This window comes from Pseudopipra pipra, chromosome 1, assembly GCF_036250125.1.
Source record: "Pseudopipra pipra isolate bDixPip1 chromosome 1, bDixPip1.hap1, whole genome shotgun sequence".
In the NCBI taxonomy this organism is placed as follows: domain Eukaryota; kingdom Metazoa; phylum Chordata; class Aves; order Passeriformes; family Pipridae; genus Pseudopipra; species Pseudopipra pipra.
The window spans coordinates 137,325,747-137,346,786 of record NC_087549.1 but is presented as its reverse complement, the minus strand read 5'-3'; the positions used below and the strand labels follow the sequence as shown (position 1 = coordinate 137,346,786).

The 21,040-nt window shown below is 37.0% G+C and overlaps 1 protein-coding gene across 3 annotated transcripts in view; it reads left to right on the top strand.

Moving 5' to 3' along the window:
• Positions 1–19,768, top strand: part of PIP4K2A (phosphatidylinositol-5-phosphate 4-kinase type 2 alpha) — a 106,900-nt gene extending 87,132 nt beyond the window's left edge. For 2 of the 3 annotated variants that reach the window (XM_064635365.1, XM_064635383.1), the window contains exons 6-10: positions 1,003–1,041; positions 10,855–10,968; positions 14,397–14,640; positions 15,547–15,650; positions 17,429–19,768. In XM_064635365.1, the coding sequence (XP_064491435.1) occupies positions 1,003–1,041; positions 10,855–10,968; positions 14,397–14,640; positions 15,547–15,650; positions 17,429–17,509 (582 nt within the window). In that variant the 3' untranslated portion in view covers positions 17,510–19,768. The remainder of the gene's footprint in view (positions 1–1,002; positions 1,042–10,854; positions 10,969–14,396; positions 14,641–15,546; positions 15,651–17,428) is intronic. The other variant, XM_064635373.1, reaches the window with a different exon arrangement.
• Positions 19,769–21,040: the final 1,272 nt, after the last annotated feature.

Sequence of the window (21,040 nt, the reverse complement as noted above, 5' to 3'; positions counted from 1 at the left end):
CAGGCTTTATTATCATTTAACAATATAAAACTGGGCCACACATATAACTAAGAGATACTGTCCCGTATATCTTTTCTCTCCATCCTTCATATGTTTTTTAAGTTTCTTTCTTAAAAAAAAGAAAAACATGGACGTGGTTGAGAATCCTCATGTTCTTTAAAACAATAAGACTCCACTCCAGCACTTCTTTACATGATGCACACCTTCCAACAAACAGTAGAGCTAATTTACCCAGCTTTCAATATCCAGTTGTCATGTTTGTAGCTACTATTTCTTGCAGTGCTATTATGTGGTAAACAAATGCTGGGTACATAAAAGTATGGTCCTGCTTCAGGAAATTTTTAAGGAAATATATATGGTCATTTTTTTTTCATCTCCAACTTATTCAGGAAGCACCATATTGCCTACTGGTTTTAAGATAAAAAATAGATTAAAAAACAAATCCAAAATGTCTTTGGCAACCACTGTAAATCTTGCGAATCCACAGTTGGTCTCATCTCTTCTTTTTACTCCATGTTGCTGTGAGGTGCATTGTTCTTTTTTGTACTTTATGATCTCTTAAATATTTTTTATGTTTATATTGTGTGACATCCTTTTGAAATGTGTATTTTATATGTCGAAACAGTTATGTAGAATAGGCTATTCCATAACCACATGGCTTAATTGGCACAAAAAGATGGGAAGTCTGCCGAGCAAACTGAACTTCCAGAATCATAGACTCAAAATGAGGATGAGATGAGGAAGAAGCTCCAGGAATCAGGAGGACAATAGAAGTAGAGCATTTGAGGATTTAGTCCATCTTTCTTCTCTCATAATACATCTTCTTCAAGTGGTTGCAGCAGTTCAGAAGTCCTGGGCATTCTACCTACTGTATCACCTTTCTTTAAAACAGCTCTCAAGTTCAGAAGGATACAGTTCATCCACTTTTTGACCTGTTATCGTAACATTTTCAAATTAGTTTCTGACATATGCACATTTTTAGATCCATTTTTTCTGTTTCAGGGCTCTACTGTGGCTCGAGAAGCCAGTGACAAAGAAAAGGTATGGTGCATTTCTGTTTCTTTTTCAATTATCTAACCTGCTAGCTAGTCTCAGAACAAACATAACCAGTGCTGTTCTGCCCCTTTTCTTTTTTTCTGCTATATTCTTCCCTCTTGAGTTCTACCTTATCCCTCCTTTATCTTTCCTCTATTTTCTGCAGACCTTTGAATAGTGGTTTGCAATGGTGTTGAAATTTCAGAGGTAAGTGAGCCAATCCTCTACCTCCTCCTTTTCCTTTTTTCTCTTCTCTTAGTTTCTTCAGGGCCTGCCCTGTGATAGGAAAACATCAGGACTTTGTTCTCCTCCCTCCTGCTTCTTCATCTTCTTTCTCTTGCTCTTTTAATATTGATATTTATGGAAATCCCATGTCAGTTAACGGAATGTTGTGACGTGGCACCATGTCTAAAGTGAATGCAAAGATGTACCAAACTTTGAATTGTGAGAACCCTGGGTATGTAAAGCCCATAGAAAGGAGCGAGTGACTGACAGATGTCCATGTAGCCATACTGAGAGACAGTCTGCCTCAAATTCTGGACTGAAGCTTTCCTCTGAAAGGAAATTGATCACTTTCTTTTTCTGCACCTTCAACTTCGGTTCATTTGAGACATTTAATATCCTCAAAATCCGTTTTTCTTTGAGGTTTTACTGAAATAAGCTGATGGTGCTTTAGGAGAGGCTTGTCTAAAGATTCTATAGATAATTGAAAGTGGAACATAGTCTCCATCATCTCAGACTTCTTAGATTTCAAATTTGGGTGAAGGCTAATGACCCTGAGATTAGCCCAGTTGGTTAGAGCACAGTGCTAATAATGCCAAGGTTGTGGGTTTGATCCCCATAGGGGCCATTCACTTATGAGTAGGATTTGATGATCCTTGTGGATCCTTTCCAACTCAGAGTATTCTGTGATTCTATGAACCCATGACCCTTGTTTTCTTAATTTTTCTAAGCACATTCCTTCTGAATTAGCATGAGATCATTCAACAGTTCACTTAAGAGACTTTATTTTATATTGTCCCCAAATTCCATTGAGATCTTTTTTTTTTCCTAAGCATTAGTTGTATCATACCTGCCTCTCTGAGCCTTCTAGAGATCACACAACTGCACTAAGGAGTAAGGGACATGGCAGTAGCTGTCAGCCCTACAGTTCTGACTGCATGAAAAACTCTGTGCAGAGTTTTTCCATTTTGTCCCAAGGCATGACCAAACACTTAAAATTCTTTTTCCAACATTAGGCAACTACCATGTCCCAAATGCCAGCTGCAGTTAGGATTGTCAGCATAAGCTCTCTTTTTGCTGTACAGGGCCCTCAAGAACATGTCCTGAATAGTCTCCTTTCTTTTCTTGTCATCTGTTTTTGTTCTTGTTTAGTAGTGCAACTCTAGTGTTTTTAAAACGGAGGGATTAACCCTTCATTGTCTTACAAACAGTAACTTAAGTCACTGAAAACCTCTGCTGGTAGTGCTGAAATAGTGTGACAGAGATGAGGAGGGCAGATTATTTCGATGGGACTACTTCAGGTTGCAACATTAATGCTTGGAATAATAATAATGTAAAATTGAACAATATTTTGCGTATTCAGCTGTACAGCAGCTGATACTGTACAGATATTTAGTGCAGTAGTTTTGAGCAGTTTTAGGAATATGCCTCTTAGTAATAAATACATTAATAATAGTACACATATAGTGCAGTTAATACATCAAGTGAGGACCTCAAAGAAACAGTGCCTTTATTTTGTTCCCATGGAAGTTCATGGCAAAATTACTATTGAACTTGCTTATAGCTAAGTTGAAACTAAATTGTGTAGTTTTGTATAACTGTATACAACAATTCTCTAAATTTAATGTGAAATCATAACTTTGGTAAGGCAAATAAAAATTCCTATCAACTTCACATCTAGGACCTCCTCTTTGATTCTGAGTACTTTTCTAAAAGAAATAATTCTTATCTTGCTATTTTAATAGTTTGATTTCTTGGAGGTGGAACTGCACAAAGCTTATTGATGTTGCAAGCAGACAGTCTGAGGCTTTCAGAACAGCTTTCTGCTCCTCCAACAACAGTGCAGTGCAGCAGGGAAGCCACAAGCTCACACTCAGAACAAATGTTTAAGAAAGGGAATTATTGGATAGACTTCTAAGTTCATTGAGGGAACAACATTTTACACTTTAAGAAATAGTTCTAGAGATTTAAGCAAGGGAAAAATATTATTTTCCTTATTACTTGGCTTTTGTTAAGTTTTGGAGTCTGCTGTTTGATTTGAAAGGGTGAGAAGAATATGCTGCACCTGTGGATTGCAGATGTTCAGGACATTCATTGTCACTATGATCTGAATCTGCAATAGGCATGAGAACAGCAGTGATTTACTCACCTAAGCTACTCAGATGGTTCCAAGGCAGTTTTTACGGTTAAATAAAAAAGGTGTTGTATATTTCTACAAATAGACAAGCAAAGTTTTGTTTTGAAACTCTGAGCAGTTCTAAAGGGCTGCTGTTATGAGATGTATGTCTGCATATGTGTCACTGATTCCAGGTCTTTGAGGACTGTGTTGACCTAAGTATGTAAATGGTCCATTACTCATAACTGACGAGTTATACCATGTTTTATCACTTCAATTTTCACTTAAGTAGATGTCATTGTTTCAAACTTTTTGTTTGTTGTCATCTCTGGGAATCTCAAATCAGTCTTAAAGATGTTAAAACAGATGGAAAATTTTGGCTTGAAAAGGAAGGGGGGAAAAAAAAGACATTTTAGCAAATTCTCTGAAGAGATTTTGGCATCTCCTATCTTAGAAGAAATTGTCCTGAATGATTAAACAAAACCAGACAATCTGAGAACCGTAGCTGGTGTAGTTACTTATTAGCTAATTTTTAGCCAGAGGCAAGTTAAATCATCAATGTATTAATATTATTCTGAAATGACACTAATATAATTTCAATTAATGGTAGCATTATTTAATTACTTATTTTTGAAGGTGCCTATTGCTGTTCACATCTTAGAAACAGTAATAAAACAGGAAGCTTTTGGTGCTAAAATGTATGGCTGAGATTTCCAGCAATGCTCTAGGTTTTAAGCAGGCTTTTAAGTAATTCATATTGAATTTCAAATGCCAATGTTGAAGTAATCAAATGGTTTCCAGAATATCAAGAATAACATGTTTACTTCTATTAAAGCTGGAGAAGTCAGAAAACAGAAGAGCAAGTCTTTCAGTCACATTCCGATACAGACTGTAAATTTTAGATAAATTACTTTTTAAAGGCAAATTTGGCAAAAATTATGATGCTCTTGAATCTTTTTCCTATCAATCAGCAAGTTGTTATTTACTGAGTTTATAAAGAAGAAACAATTACGCAGAAAGACTTAGTGGACTGTAATATAAGAAATTGGGGGGAAAGTGTGTTTCTAGTTTGGTAGTGTAAAATAGGTACTAGTATTCAAACATTTTTTTAAATCAGTTTTTAGGAAGAAAAGTTGTCTGGATTGACTTTTAAGAATGGTACTTTTCCATTCTGTTTTCAGTTTACCTCCTGTTTGACCATCTTCAGCTGTTTAATATCCTAACATACTGATGAGAAGCTCTGAAGCTGTCATTTCAGTATTTCATGATAGTCAGTGCAGAGACAAGCTCCATCCCTTGGATTTCACCTTAACACACAATTCCTTTCATTTGCGTTATAAATGATATTTTTAATAATAAAGAAGGCATTGCTTTCTTGGCAACATGTATCATAACATGCACTTACAGTTGTCTTGAATTTTAAAAGAATGGTACGTGTCAACAGTTGTCAAATTCTGACAGCTGCTTCTTTTTATTTTTTAGGCTTTAGTTCTCTTTTTATTTTTATTATTTTAATAGTGGGCATTTTCTATTCATTCCTTGGACAATTTTGCCCTCTTAAGTGAAATGAGGATAATGCAGAACTCCCCTGGTGGTCTGCCTGCTCACAATTATGCCATACTTGCAGTAGGACATTAAATTAGCAGTAACAGCTGAGTCTGCTTGTACTGATAAAAGAACTTAAACATGTTGCTTGTGAGTGAGCAGCTCAGAAGGAAATTTTAAGAAGAAAAATAAAACCTAACTGAACTGATGCCCACCACATTTCATCTTTCTTGAGCAATTTCAGAGATTATTACATGTTTTAAAATTAATCTAAAACTGGTTGCATTGCCACCTCTGTGGTATGGGTTGTTTCATAAATCAGCATAAATGCAGAAAAATTATAGTAAATACAGTTGAACAAAGGATTTTATATTCGAGTTTTTCTTTGGAAAAAGATTGCTGTAGTTGGCAGTTATGTTATATCTTAGTTAAATTGTATGCAAAATACATAGCTGTGATAATTAGATTGGAAGATACCACTAGGTGTTAGCTTTGTGTCTTATTTTATGTATTACAACATATAGTAATTAACCGATTTCTGAGAGCAAAGTATAACCTAAGGAAGAAGGGGTTTCGTATAGGACCATTGCAACAAGATCAATCAATCTTGACTCAGGTTTGGTTTTTTGGTGGTTTTCTGTTTGCTTTTTGATGTCATTATGTAAAACTTTATTCAAGGTGGATCATTCCAAAGTCTGAGCTATTATTTCCTGCTATTTTAAAATTGCTAATTTCAGAACAGCATGGCTTTACTTATTTCTTTTAGTGATTTCAGTCTGCTTCGTGTGCCAGTCTTACCCAACAGACCTGTGAAGTGTCTTAGATTTCTTTGTGAAATGAATCTCAAGGTTGCAAAGTACAGAGATTATAACTTTCAAAACATCACACTGCCAAGATACAAATAGACATTCAGAGTTCCGATTCCTATTACAGCGTTTAGCCTTCACATGACATCAACCCCATTATTGTTTTTCCAAACAAATCACTAGTTTGCCTTTGGTTTTCGGGGGTTTTTTTGTTTGAAAGTCTGTTTTCCATATGCTGAAAAAATAAAAGGGGAATTTTGTGTTGCATTTTTTATGTTGCATGTTCATTTTGCAGCAGGAAGACATTAACACTAGGAATAATTCTGGGTGCGTTTCCCTGAGCATTGAAAAGACAGTTTCTATTTTGGTGCATGCTTGAATACCTAACTCATCTACAGCATCCAGCACCATTTTTTTGTCCTACAAAAATGCTTAATTACACAGTTACACGGCTAAAATCATTCCAGTGTTCCCCCTCAAACCACATTTTAGGATTACAGCTCTATTTCCATTGCCCTTTACAGACCTGTGATGTCACTGTGGAGCTGCAGACCCTTGTTTGTTTAGAAACTGTGGTCTAGGGCAAGGCAAATTGTACGAAAGTTTGGACCCAGGTCACAGAAATACTGGAGGGAAGAAGCTGCAGTGTTCAGCCTTCCAAAGGAAGTTATTCTTCCGTGTTGTAGATCTAGTGACTCCAGACTTTTTGATTCAATTCAAAACTACCTGTTCCAAATTACTGCAAACTATATTTAATATTATATCTTTCCCCCCCCCCCCCCCAATACTGCCTTCCATGTATGCTGGTGAACCTGGTATTAAAAGAAAAATGTATGTGGGCATTTGCTCTGAAAGAAGCCCAGGGTGTGGACCTTTACTCTTGGCAGATGTTTTATATCATTTTCAAGAGTTATAAATTGTAAGCCAAATTTTTCCATGATTAGCTGTGTGAATAATATGACTTGTGTCTAGTTCCAAACAAAAAATAAGTCTGCTATGCCACATTTCTCCTACAACTTAATCTTTGCCTTTGTTAGGTGAGAAATTCGGTTAGGTTGTGAAGACAATTAGTCTTTTTCCTTTTTCAGTCCAAAACTTACACTGAAACTTATGTAACCTATAGCTGTTTTAGTAAGCTGCTTCCAAAATGTCAGGGTTAGTGTTAGCTATGACCATTATTTTTGATGTCACGATGCACAAAAAATTCTTTTGGGGAAAAATAATTGCTAATATGCATTACAACACATTAGGCTAGGATGGTGAATTGAGACGTGTTAAGAAATATACAAAAACTATTTCCATGTTGATATAGAAATAAAACTTCACCTGGCACCTACGTTCCAAGGTTGTTTTTTTTAACCAAAACAATATCAGTTGGCTCTTACAGTATAATTTTACGTTTTAAATAAGGCTTTACACAGTCTGTCATCTTAGTTACTAAGAAATCTCTATTGATTTTCAGCCTTTTGAAAGGCAGTGAAATCTTCCTACCATTAAAATTCTCTGTGACCATGGCAAACTTTGGAATGCAAACCTGAAGTGTGCAAATAACATGGGTTTTTTTATAAATAAATATTTCATATCTGTAAAACCTGTTGTGCCTTTCTTGCATCTTTAAGTAGGGGATTAAAAACAATGGAGGTGGTTCAGAAAGAAAATCTATTATTAATTTAGTGGAAGTAGTTAAATGTTCATCTCCTGTGCAGCTCTTAAAATATTTAGTTCTTTAATGACAGTAATATGTTCATTATAATGAATTACATTCTAGGAGAATCTTTTTCCAACAAGGATTTTACTTCATTGGAATATTTGAGACTTCATAAAAAATTAACCATATCAATTATTTCATTAAAGCAAAGTCTCAGTTTTTTCATTCAGACAGTGTTTTAAACTGCCACAATATGATTCTATTTGTGTTTGTTTATTTATTTCAGTGCATAAGAAGAAAATGAACATAGTAGGAGTTTTCAACATGAACACATATATTATTAATTTTGCATAACTACAAGAGCCCCTCCTAGTTGCATATTTCATAGGCCTTAATTCTTAAATTCACAAATCAATTTTAATACTGGAATTTCGGTTAAAGTACTACTGGAATCACTCCTAGTGTTGGCTGTTATTAGTAATATCTAGGACATAGTGATATATGCAACAGTATCCTAGAACTATTCAGCTTTAAATAAATAGGGAGAATAATATTGCCTAGCACACACAGAAAAAAATCTCTGTCTAATAACACCTAGAAAGAGGGAAGAGTATAGGCAGGGAGGCATCATGCAAATAACATGGTGAGGGCAACCACTGGCACATAGCTTTTTAGCTTCAGTTTCTTAGGTGGGACCCACTGCTTTTGCTTTTCCATTTTTCTTCACATACTTCAGAACTGGCTTTTAACTTACGTGGTTCTACACTTGCCAGATCTTCACAGCTATGGGCATTTGGGTGAAGAAAAATGACCTCAGATAAATGTCCTCAGGGGGATTATCAAGGACTGGGGAGCCTGCACACAGGCAGTGAAGAATCTGGCTTTTTGGGAGAGCTGACTCACTGCCCTGAACGTCCTTGGGAGTACCCCTTGGGTCTTGTGATGGCAGGCAGGAAATGCAGCAGTGTCAGCTTTGCTAGCTCACTTTTATTAAAAATAGATCAGGGACAAGGTTAAAGTGGAGTATGGCACCCACACAACGGGCTTACCAGCTCTACCATCTTCCAAAAAGGCATTACTTGTAATTTAAGTTTATTTTTATCAGCGACAGGACTGTGTTCAGTAGCAGAGCCGGTTCCCCCTCACGCTGCCCGCCGGTCTGACTGGCTGATGCTGTGCTCTGCGGGAAGTCTGGCAGAGCCTAGAGACGAACATGCATCTCAGCATCTTAACCACAAGCACATCCTTCCTCTCTGCTCATCCCCCAGCTTTAAACAGCATTAGTAGAGGGTTTTTTTCAGTGTTAATGGGTTTGTTTCGCTTTAACCTCTGCCTATTTTAATAAATAACTTGGATATACTAGGTGGAAAAATAATCTGGGGTTTTTTTTTTTTAGTGACTTTGGGCTAGAAATGAAGGGAGCTTGGTTTCCTGCATTCTTTTCATTATTGTTTCATCTTAAATTAATTCATCCAAATCTCCTCTCCATTCTTAAGCATCCCACGCACTGGATTCCATCGTCCGGTGTTGGCAACATCCTTGGATCCACAGTCCCGCCTCTGCAGAATTAACTCTTGTCCATGGGACAGTATGCTCGATTGTGTTTGATAATCTCTACAGCTGTTAGCCTGGAATGCTTATCTGATGTTTCCCCTGCTCGTTTGCATCCTAAACCACTTACTGAGTGGAGTAAGGAGGCCAGAAAGAAAATCGATGCATGCTGTGCAGTCATATTGCAGTAAACAATTCATTGTGAGCTTCAGAAAGTGTCCAACATCATTTTTAAGTAAATCAGGCGAGCACTCCAGGATGACTGCTCCACAGAAGTGGAGTGTGGGATGGGTAAATGGTTATAGCTCCATCTCGGCTGCTTGGGTGGTTTTTTTCCTTTTATTATAAATTTAAATAGAGGATCTCTGTTAAAGGGTATTTTAATATATCAGAATGTTCTAGATGCAACATGGTAATAATTCAGAGCAACCAGACTAGAATGTTATCTTTTCCAGAGTTCATAGGTGTCAGAATGCAGTTTAATTATGGATTCATAACTGTTAAAATGTTACTAATTGCTTAAGTGGTTTTGAGCAGTTATTGGAAGAAAAAGATCGCTTTTCTAAACAAAAGCAGCATTGTGGGATCTCAAGCAATTCACAAATTCCAGCTCAAAAAATAAATTTGGACAGTTGGGGAACTGAGTATTTTTGCCACCTCAGTGCACAGCCCAACAGCAAAAAGAACTTTTGGCCATTGTGAAGGTCTTAAAAGGGCATTTCAGAGTCCACTGTGGTGCTCACATTTTAATGCTGTGCTTTCCAATATGTACATTTTGGAGCAGAGAAAAGAACCTCTCAGATTCTTTTCCTTACTGTGTCATAGGAAGAAAATAAACTTTATGAAAAACACCATCTCCAGTGAGATTATAAGCAATGTCTGACTAGTTAAACTTACACAGGACATTCCAGTAGTCTGATGTTAGCTGCCTTTTATTCCTAGCAGAAGGACTTTGGGATTAAGGGGAAATTATTTTATTCAGAGTATTCATTAGTTCATGGCCATTGATAATTGCAGCACTCATTGTTCTGCAACATTTTCTTTCTAAAGAAAATCTGTTCTTCCCTAGTATTGATTAAAGGTTGGGGGAAGGAAGAAAGGTTGTTCATTGCTCTTAATGGGCTTATTTTTTAAAGTCTTTTGATTGCAGGAGGTACTGTTACATCCAGCTTGCTTGACCAAATACCCTGAAGGAACTGCTCTTTTGCTTGTTGGCTTGCTGGTTTTTTTGAGTAAACTTCAAGCTACTGCCCTTTAAAAACAAAGCCCATTTGCGGTGTCTTAGTACTGAATCCAGTGGTTACTCTATCTGTCTTTCCTTAACACTGTTGCAAATCACTTCATGAGAGAGTTGAAAATAATCGACTAATGCTCCAACATCAAGAATAAGAGACAGTAGTCTTCTCTGGCATTTGCCAATTCTAAGCAGAATTTTGTAATTCATGTTCATTTGATGCTTTTCTATATGTATGAGGCACTTGTAAACATTCACAGTAGCTATGTAAAATGCAATCCAGTTTGACTTCTTCTAAGATCTGATGCAAGCCCTTTGTTATAAGGTATGGATTGTGTTTCGACTTCATTTATTGTCAGTCACTTTGACAAACCACGTCTTGGAAGAAGCTCATGCAAATCAATGTTCAATGCAAATCAAGTATTGAGGTAGAGATTTTGTCCTGTCTCCATTTGCTGCATGCCCAGTAAACATATGCATTCTAGGCCATTTCAGGAGGGATAAACTAAGGAAAGAGCTCCACGGGTACAGCTGTGGAGAGCTGCATGTCATGGAGAAGAGGCAGCTCGGTGGTGCCCTTTTGGGCATAGGGGATCTCCGGAGGTGCTGCTGCCAGCAGCGGGGCTACCTTGGGCCAACAGCTTCACCACACTCCTCTTTGCAACCCCACTCTTACAGGAGTTTTGGTTTATTTTAGGCCAAAGAGCTGCCGACATTCAAAGACAATGATTTTATTAACGATGGCCAAAAGATTCATATTGATGAGAATGACAAAAAGATGTTCCTTGAGAAACTCAAAAAGGATGTTGAGGTAAGAATGTGCCTGTTCACTTCAATGTGATTAAAATGTGTGGCAAATTACAGATATCCCGGGAAATCATACCTGTAAGTCATTGATGAAAACTCTTGTTTATAAGACTGTAAGCATAACTGTTTTAAATGAAACACAATTTAAACTTTCAGGAGTTGATCACTGCTTTTGCTGATGTCATAAATGCCTTGCTGCCATAGCTGATTGCCATACATTGTTCCTGCCTTGATGATGTGATGTTAAAATGATGGTACTACTTAGTGCTTAAGCGCTTTACAAGCCTAGTACTTCCAAATGCTCCCGAGAGAGGTGAGTGTTGTTAGTTGTATTTTACAGGTGGAGGTGCACCGGAGCTGCGGCCATACACAGACTGTTGTCCACAACATCCCCCCACTCACAGCCATGCATGTCTCATTTCATATTAGAAATCCAGTTTTAAATCATTCTTAGTATCACAACAGCAGAGTGCTTCAGTAATTTGTGTACAGCAATTGGATTCATTATCATAATGTAGTCATTTATCTTTCATACAAATTTGTAATTGGCTGAATATAGTAAATACTTAATAGAAAAGTGTTACTGTATGAATTTAATGTAATATAACTGATTTAGTTCAGCTAATAAAAGAAAATAAACATCAGACTAACTCATTCACCCAAGTTGCCTTTAGTTTGCTTAGTTGAAAATAATTTGTGTATTTTTGTACTAAACACAGTATTTTGCAGCTTTATACTCAAAGCCTAAAATTTGTTTTCAAGGGAAAGGCACAGACTTGGAAGAGACTTGATAGCAAAATGCGTCTGTGAGTTAATAAGACTTTCAGCTATTTCTGTCAGAAGGGCTCTATGAATTGACTTGTCTAGTTCTTCAGATCTGTATCTCATTAGCTGCACAAAACAAAATACTGTTACTTCAGAATCTACCCAATAATTTGCTTTTGAGTAAGTCTAACTTTCCATCATAGTAACTGAGAAATTTATGGTGGTGATGATGATGAAAACATAAATCTTTTGTGAAATATCAATGTGTCTTTAATTTGTATTTAAAATATTGTGCTGGAAAACTGCTTTATGGATGTTACAGCTCCGGAGATAAGTTTATTTGGATTAAAATTTTTGCCCTTTTAACATGAACTGCTGTTGCTGTCTAATGCTTTTACAGTGAGTAGATTGCAGATAATATCTTAAGAGTGTGCAAGGAATGTGGAAGATACTTTCCTACCCCAGGAACTGGATTGTGTGTGATCTTCTACACCATTTACTAGATTGGGAATATAATGACAGATTCCAGATCATGTATTTAAAATTTATACAGAGAATTGTTTAATATCCATGTAAACCACTAGTGGGAAGTGGCTCCTGATTTTAACAATGGCAAGCTGTTCTTTAACCTTGTTTTTCTTTTATTGGTTCTTTTGCCCTGGTTAAATATACACACTGATATACACACTTTGTACCCAATGTGTAAACACTCACATTTCGCTACAATGAAAAGAAATACACAACACTTAGAATATGATTGTCTTATCACATAGTATTTATAGTTACATATATTATGGAATAGTATTCTGAGCTATATTACTTTATATCTGTTCCTGTTCGTCATTAAGTTTTGTTTCTGTGTTTCTCTGTATATTGCTTCTCTATTTCTCTCGTAATCAAGTCATAATGTCCCCTTCTCATGTTCAAACACAAATACCTATTGCTGCTGTTTGGATACAAATACCTATTGCTCTGTTTTCCCGCCTCCTGTGTGGTGTCTCACGTGTCCTAAGAAAAGGCATGTATTTTTTCCCTTTTAAATCAGGTTATCTTTTCCTTGCACTGATCTCCCTAAGTCTTTTTGCTGTTCAGCAGTAGCACACTTTTTTACAAAAGCCGTTCTCTTCTAATTTGCAGTTCACTCTTTTTTTCCCCAAGAGTCTGTTCCCTTTTGTGCTGTTCTGTATGAGTATTGGTAGAATTTTTTCCTCTGTTTACCAAGTGCCTAATGATATGCCTGGAGTTCTTCCACACCATTGCCTCCAGTCTCATCTGTTCATGTTGCATATTGTTGTACGTCATCTCTTCAGACTTAGATCTCTTCTAGTCTTGTGAAGAGTCTTTTGCTTTATTATATTGAAATCATTAAAAAACAGTTTCTTCTTAAAACCTCAATCTCACAATGTTTATGCTAGTACTAGAATTTAGAGTCACTTTGTTATCTCTGGTTCGTCTCTTTTTCTCAAAATCAGGATTTTGACAAACTGTAGTTTCTCATTACCTAGTAATTTATACTCATCTCTTTCATCACCATCACTATCGCTGTTCCAAAGTCTGGCTTAAATCCTTTCTTCCCTGATCTGCTCTAACTTCCTTTTTATAATCATTTAGAGTTTCTAAAAACTGAAATAGTTTTTATTTTCAGCCACTTTCTCTGTATACCATAAGCATGGACTCCACAAGTTTATACAGCATCATTTCATGTCTTTGTGGTGTAAAACTTCATGGCTTTCCACTGCAAGAATATTTGAACACTTTTTCATGATTCTTTAATGAGACTTAAAAGGAAGTAAGGGGTCAGATTCAGCACCAGATCAAAGCACACTGTACACCTGATAGCATAGAGGCTGGTCTGGAAATTGAGTGCTGTGTGCAGTTTTGGGCACTACAATATAAGAAAGGTAAAAGGCCATTAGGGAGCATCCAAAGGGCTACAAAGATGGTGAGGGTCTAGAGGGGAAGCCATACCAGGAGCAGCTGAGGTCACTTGGTCTGTTCATCCTGGAGGAGACTGAGGGGAGACCTCATTGCAGTCACAACTTCCTTGTGATAGGAAGTGGAGGGGCAGGCACTGATCTCTTGTCTGTGGTGACCAGTGACAGAACTTGAGGGAATGGCCTGAAGTTGTGTCAGGGGATGTTTGTTTTGGATATTATGTCCAAGTATCCCAGAGGGTGGTTGGGCACTGGAACAGGCTTCCCAGGGAAGTGGTCACAGTGTTAAGCCTGGCAGAGTTCAAGAAGCATTTGAACAACGCTCTTGGGCACATGGTGTGACTCTCGGGGTGGTCCTGTGCAAGGCCAGGAACTGGTCTCGATGGTCCTTGTGGGTCACTTCCAGCCCAGTGTATTCGATGGTTCTAACTGAAACACAAGACAGGAGTGACTGTCATCGGCTTGCAAGCACACTGGTCTTCACTACACAAAAAACTTTTTCCTTGAGGATTTTGGGAGAGTGGGCTACAGTATAAGTTTCAACTTCTCTGTGTGCTGTCACTATGTCTTAATCAAATATCTCTTTGCTAGCTTTATCCCTTAATCCTCTCTTTTGCTTTCTCTTAGAAGTGCCTGTTTTTCTTAACTGATGACACCTTTGTGTACCTTCTGTCTGTAAGTGGAGCTTATGTTTTTCAGTGATACTGATAGATTGCTTATTATCACTTCCTAGTTCCTTGCTCAGTTAAAACTCATGGACTACAGCTTGCTGGTTGGAATTCATGATGTTGAAAGAGCTGAACAGGAAGAAGTAGAGTGTGAAGAGAATGATGGTGAAGAGGAAGGTGAAAGTGATGGGACCCACCCCATTGGAACCCCTCCAGACAGTCCAGGAAACACGCTGAACAGCTCACTGCCTTTGGCTCCAGGGGAATTTGATCCAGCTATTGATGTTTATGGAATAAAATCCCATGAAAGTAAGCAGTAATAAATGTTTGTGTGTTAAGATGGTTTGATTCTTGCATCAGAATCCTAAAGTCTTTACAACCATGTAAAGGCAAATGTAAACTGCAAAATAGAAGTTCACTTTGCAGAAAAGGAAATTTGCTCTTTGGTGCAGCAGAAAGCAGAAGATTCTTATAATGCTTAGATACTCAGTTTCAGCAGTTCTTCAGCAGTTAGTTCATGGGTTTTTCATCCCTTTCAGGAAATCCAGTATCTATAATTGTTCCTTTTCTGGCAGATAAGATATCACTGTTAAATACAGTCTAGAAAGAATGAGAAAAGCAGCATTCCAAGTTATATTTCACTTCTTTGATTGCTTTTTGAAAAATTGTACACTCGTACCCCATTTCTGTGTTCCAGCTAAGAAAGTTGTCATAAGGAGTGTGTAAGAAGCCTGAAACTGGGTTAGATATTAGTGTGTGAAACTAAATGAAACTAGTTACCTGTGGCTGTTCAAGACAAGAAAGTTATCTACTTGTTTGTTTTTTTCATAAGCTTTGACATGAATAAATACAAGGTTTTATTCATAAAGAAAATATGATCTTATTTGTTGACCCAGAAGCCTTACCTTTCAGATAAAACTTCATAGTTTTTACGCAAAGGAAGATGAAATCCATATTACTTTAACTAAGCAATAATTCCTATTTCTGTATGCTGGTGTTCTATTTTACAGTCATTTAGGGAGTTTTGCATTTTATATGAATGCAGTTAACTCTCAGTTAAGGACAGCTTGAGCCTGTGGTCTTCACAGATCTTGATTCTGACTGACATTGACCTGTCTTAGATTGAGTCTTATAAAGTCTCCTATGTTAGAGGGAGGACTCGTTATTAAGATGTTTCCAAAGTCATTGTTACGGCCCTGTGTTTGCCATTTGCAGATGCACCTAGGAAGGAAGTATACTTTATGGCCATTATTGACATTCTTACTCATTATGATGCAAAAAAGAAAGCTGCCCATGCTGCAAAAACGGTAAAGCATGGGGTAAGTATCTGGTTGTCTTTTTCCTCTTACTCCATTTATATTCATGCATTTTTGTTGCTTAGTGTCCTGATATAGGACAATTCAGTAGATCTAGGGAAAGGGCAAATAGATCAGAACTTTTTGCTAGTTTAATGTGCAATAAAAAAGTACAAAGTAACTGCTACAGCTTACATACTGAGAGTGGAACTCCTTTTTCAGCCATGTGCATAGCTTTCTTACTCAGAAAGAGCTCTAGTGAGATGCCTTTTTAGGACTTTGTCCTAAATTTGTGAGATGCAAACAAAGCTGTTCACCACACTATGAAAACTGTCATAAATCTTATTTCAGATACAGGACCTTAGAGATGGTTTCATTATTTAGGACAGCCTGTTGAAAGTTAGTTCTTCAGCATATAATGTGGCTCACTTTACAAGACTTCTTCAGGGAAAAAAAAAAAGTATAATTTGCAAAATTCAACATAAAATGTACATATTAAGTACTCAGAGACTGTTCAGTGAAGACTTCTGTTCGACTGCCTTGAATTTATTTATTTTGACTGAAATTTCTCCTTAGCAGCAGACACCAAAGAACCATGGTGAAACAGCCCAGTTTTCTAAATTAATGATTTATATCTACCATTATCACTCCTGTGGTGATTTCAGGTTCAAATTTCATGAACTTTTTAAAAAGAGCATATTCGTTCATGAGGCTAAAATCCCTTCTCTGTCCAAGTATCTAAAGGGTCAGGGCATGTGAGGAGTTTTAAGCAAAGGGCTCAGGGCTTTTTATTTACAGTAGAGAATGATGTGACCTGCACAGGCCTGTAGAAGGTGTTTTTTTCCTCTCTAAAACAATGCTCTCATTACTCTCTCTGCTCTCGGGGCAACTGAAAGTTGATGCAGACCATATGCAGCCATTATCTGGCAATTATTGCTTAACCTTGAATGTAGCAGACTTTAAAAACTCACACTTCTGGCTTAAATAAGGGATAGAAATAGATTGTGAATAACAACTATGATTATTGAAGCTGATTGTGATTAGAACTTACTGCAAAACATTACTTTCATACAACCATTTTGTTTATTTTGCTTTCTCCACCCTTAGCCACCTGATGCTGAAGTTCATTCATTAATTGCATGCATGCAATTTACCCCTTTTGGTAAACAGGAAAAATATGAATAAAAATGTGGCTAAGGCTCTGTAAACCCGAAATAAAAATATAAATGAAATCATTACTTCATTGAAGTAGCAATTGTACAGCTTATTCAATTAGTCCAGGTTTAAAATCATATATGTTGAAAAAATGTTAATATCTGTTACCATATATTTCAAACCAGGTTATTTAACATTCAGATAACAATATATCTTACACAAATGTTGACATTTCAGATCTGAGTATGGTAATTCAGTCTTCTCTATATGAAGGCACTGCTACTCAAGAGACCAGAACCTGTTGGTGAATCAGTGGATAGCATGGTTAATTGTGCAGTAAAAATTCATATAGGAGACTGAAGTACAATGAAAGTAAAGAGAAGTATGGAAAGTAAAAAGAGTATGTTTCAGAAATGGAGGACGGGTGTTACAGTGGTGAGAACCAAAGTATCACTGTATTGGTGTGAACCCTAAAAAGGCATCAGTAAGATTCTGCTTGAGGAGCATTACAATTTGTATTTCTGGTATTCTGTATTGTCTGGTTCTGAGACTACACATGAAATTTACTGTAACACCCTCGGTGACAAAACATTAAATAAAACACTGGTTCTTCCTTCTTTCCTCTCCCCTCCCGATTCTCTGTATAGGCTGGTGCAGAAATTTCAACTGTTAATCCTGAACAGTATTCAAAGCGATTCTTGGACTTTATTGCCAACATCTTGACGTAACCTATCATGTTACATAGGACAGACACAAGACCTGGGGACAGCAGCAGTGGCTACAAGTGTAGGGAAAAAAAGGAACTCAGAGAAGCGCTCATCTTGCAGAAAGCAACCCCTTTGTTTACATCTGCTGGCAAAGATGACTGAAGTGGGGTGGAGTACTCGCTTTAACAGCTGCCTGATATTCCCAGCATAGTTCTAGCTATTTCTGACTCTTTTGTGTGTGCAAAAAAAAAAAATTTAAAATAATTTCAATAAATAGAACAGCTTACTCAGAGTGCACTGTGACAGATACTCTGATGCTACCAGCTGAAACGGAATAAAAATGAGCAAAGAGGTGTGGGGTGGGGGTGGGGAAGAGTAAATGCATGTTAAATCTACAATATTGATATCAAGTTGTAAACTGTGGATCAGTTTATATTTTGAACTAAAAAGATACATGACAGTATTCTTCATGATGATGATGATGATGATGATAATGACAATAATAATGATCTTACTGCGAATGTTACACTTATACCCTGCACACTGGCACTCCTTAAAAAAGCAGCTGCAATAGCCCTTGGTGCCAGAGGCTTTTCCCATTTGGTTCCTAGCAGTTGTGGTTTTTCCTTTTTTTATCTCCCTCTCCTGTTTTTGTCTTCTTTTCAGCACTTTGCATCAGGAAGTTCAGCCTCTCAGAAGTCTGAGAGTTGGCATCTCTTATCTTACAAAGAGCTGATGTAATTCATGCTGTGTACATTTTTGCTATAGTAAACTTATGTTAAGGGAAAACTTTGCTTATTTCACTTTGTTACCTGAAGTTTTCATTTGTTTTATATTCTTGCAATATAGAAACTAATAATGTTACAAGTGTAAAAAAAGCTTGTCTGAAGAAGCGCATAGTTTTGGGCAATAGTAGCTCCATCTTTCACCCCTCCTGAAAGATGTGCACACTGATAGAAATTCCATTCACTTGTAATTTACTGGGAATTTGAAGTTTAAATGCTTATGTTGTACTATTGAAACAGCGGTATTTTATTATAGATTATCCCTCTAAAAATGAACCCTGAATTTTACTGTTTACATTATTAGGAAAGCAGGGATATTTCTGAATTTCAGAGCCGTGTACAATATATGACTTTTGAGTTTACATGTAAAGTTATTTTGCTGTACAAATGAAGTAATCTTTGTCATCTTCCAAGAGGTAATGTGCAGTAGTGTACTAAAGTGAATGTCTCGCTCACCTTCGTGATAGACTCTTTTACAATAAAATAAGAAAGGATATTTCAGAGGGATTTTTCCCAGGATTGTCTTTCAGCATCAAAATTACCTGTCCTACCATTTACTCAAGTTTGATTGTATAGTACATTGCCTGAAACTGTGCTGATCATGTTTAACTTGTTTAAAATTTTTAAACAACATTGTATTCCTTCTCCTCTTGTATTTTTCCCTGAAAGACTCCATGCTTGAAAGAGACAAATTTACATATGCTTAAAAGTTTATCTACTTATACACTGTGCTAAAGCTGTGCCTTTAAAATTTCTTTATTGAAATTGTTAGATTTTGTAGGCAATGTAAGAGAAGTCAAACCTCCCCATCGTCGTTTATAAGTGGGATCAGGAGTGCCAGCATGCCTTCTCCATAACTAATGTCAGTGCTGTTCAGCCTGCAACTGTGCATAACTTACGTAGTGGTTTACTTCAGAGGAGCCTATACAATAGCAACCCATTACACTCTCTTCAGCGGCCAAAGGCAATACTATCCCTGTTGCTGTGTACTAATTTTTTTCTCCTTTCCCCAACCTTTCCCACAGGATTTTTTGTTATGTTTGACTTAGTGATGTCTGCAGCACTGTAATGTATGTGTATACTTTTGTATTGTATGTATTTAAATAAGTTGGTACTGTGGCTTGATTTTTTTTTTTGTCCTCTCCCTATACACCCTGGTTGTCTATGTTCTCTCCCAGGTTTCATTTTCTGAAGCATTCTGTGGCTTCTGAAGGTATGAGGCCACAGAGAGACCCTCAAGTGAAAATAAGGTACACATACTTGGAGTACATACTTAATTGCGGCCAACAAGTGTACATTTTTAGACCATTTTACACATTTACAGTGAAGCATTCTTTTTGTCTGTGTAGCATTTTTGTCATTCATTCTTGTTGATAAACTGTTTATTTGGACAGGGCAAGGAAGACTCATTATTGTGTATGTTAGTGCTTAGATTACACTCCAAACATGAGCAAGGCTTTATAAAATAAAGCACTTTGATGACTCACTAGGTAAATCCTTCGTTCTTGTGTTTCACCTGTGGTTTTGATCGCTTACAGATGGATTTTGGATGTTAAATGCCTGTATTGCAAAGGGAAAAAATAAGACAAAACTTAAAAAAACCTGGAGTAACTTTGCTAACTGTCATCTTATGCTAAACCAGTTTATTTAAAAAGTACTTGGGAATAAGCCCAAACTTTCATGGGAAGGAGGGAGGGCCTTCTAGAATTTCAAGGCTTTGACTGTCAGGGCTTTCAGCGCATGATACAGACCGCGCCGCACATTGTGGGTAAATGGCAGAAAAGTGTCTTTTTGTCTTTATTCTGACTTTACTTTTAATTCTTTTAATACATTTGTCGCTTTTCAGTTTATTGCACAAGTGTAGCAAGACAATATTTTCAGCAGTATTTTTACCTGTAAAATACACGACTGAATTAATGGTAAGGTAGATATACCCCAAAGACAAGGTGGCTGAGGAGAGCTATTCTGTTAAAAGTAGGTGAAGTGATAGAGAGGGGAGAGATTCAGCTTCTTAATTACTCACTTAGTGATGTCTCTAGTATTAATCTAAGGTTGCACTTCACACAGCTGCTCCATCTGCTTAGGGTTTAGTGTGAACGTGGTGCTGAAGGAATGCTGCTCAGGTTACGTGGACCATTAGCCACGGTGGGCAGCAAGCAGCTGCAGGACCTTGTCTTTAGCAGAAGTGTCTATATGGCAATGTATAAGAAAAGAATATCTTTTGTGATGAAGTATTTTCTCTCCATCTCACCTGAAGAAAACCTGAAGGCAGTGATTCCAGGTAGGAGATCCAACTGGCTTGTTAATGCAAGGACCGTGACAAAAGAAATATTTAAATTAAAAATTCTTGGAAACAGTAATTTTTTATGTCAACTATATAACCTAAATGTATCATCTGAATTTCTAGCTCGCTCCCTTGTGCCTGCTTCTTTTCCAAAGTAATACTAGTTAGCAAGTGCCTGCATGGAGTGGGACCATTGCATTCTGATGGCCTCTTACCCTGCCTTTATCCAATGTCTGCTCTATATGTGCTGTCCATTTCGTTTCTTTCAAACTCATATATTTAATGGGGAAGAAAATATAAAAGCAGAGAGCAGTTAACTTAAAGGAGAAACCTGTTTCATCTCTTTCTGTCTGTCCTGATTTCTCTACAGCAGGAATTGCTTCTGGATATCAGCATATCCCTTACAATACCAAGTGGCAAAGTCCATTCATGTGATATTAAAATCATTAATAATAGCTTCCTTAAAACTGTTAAAAAACAGGT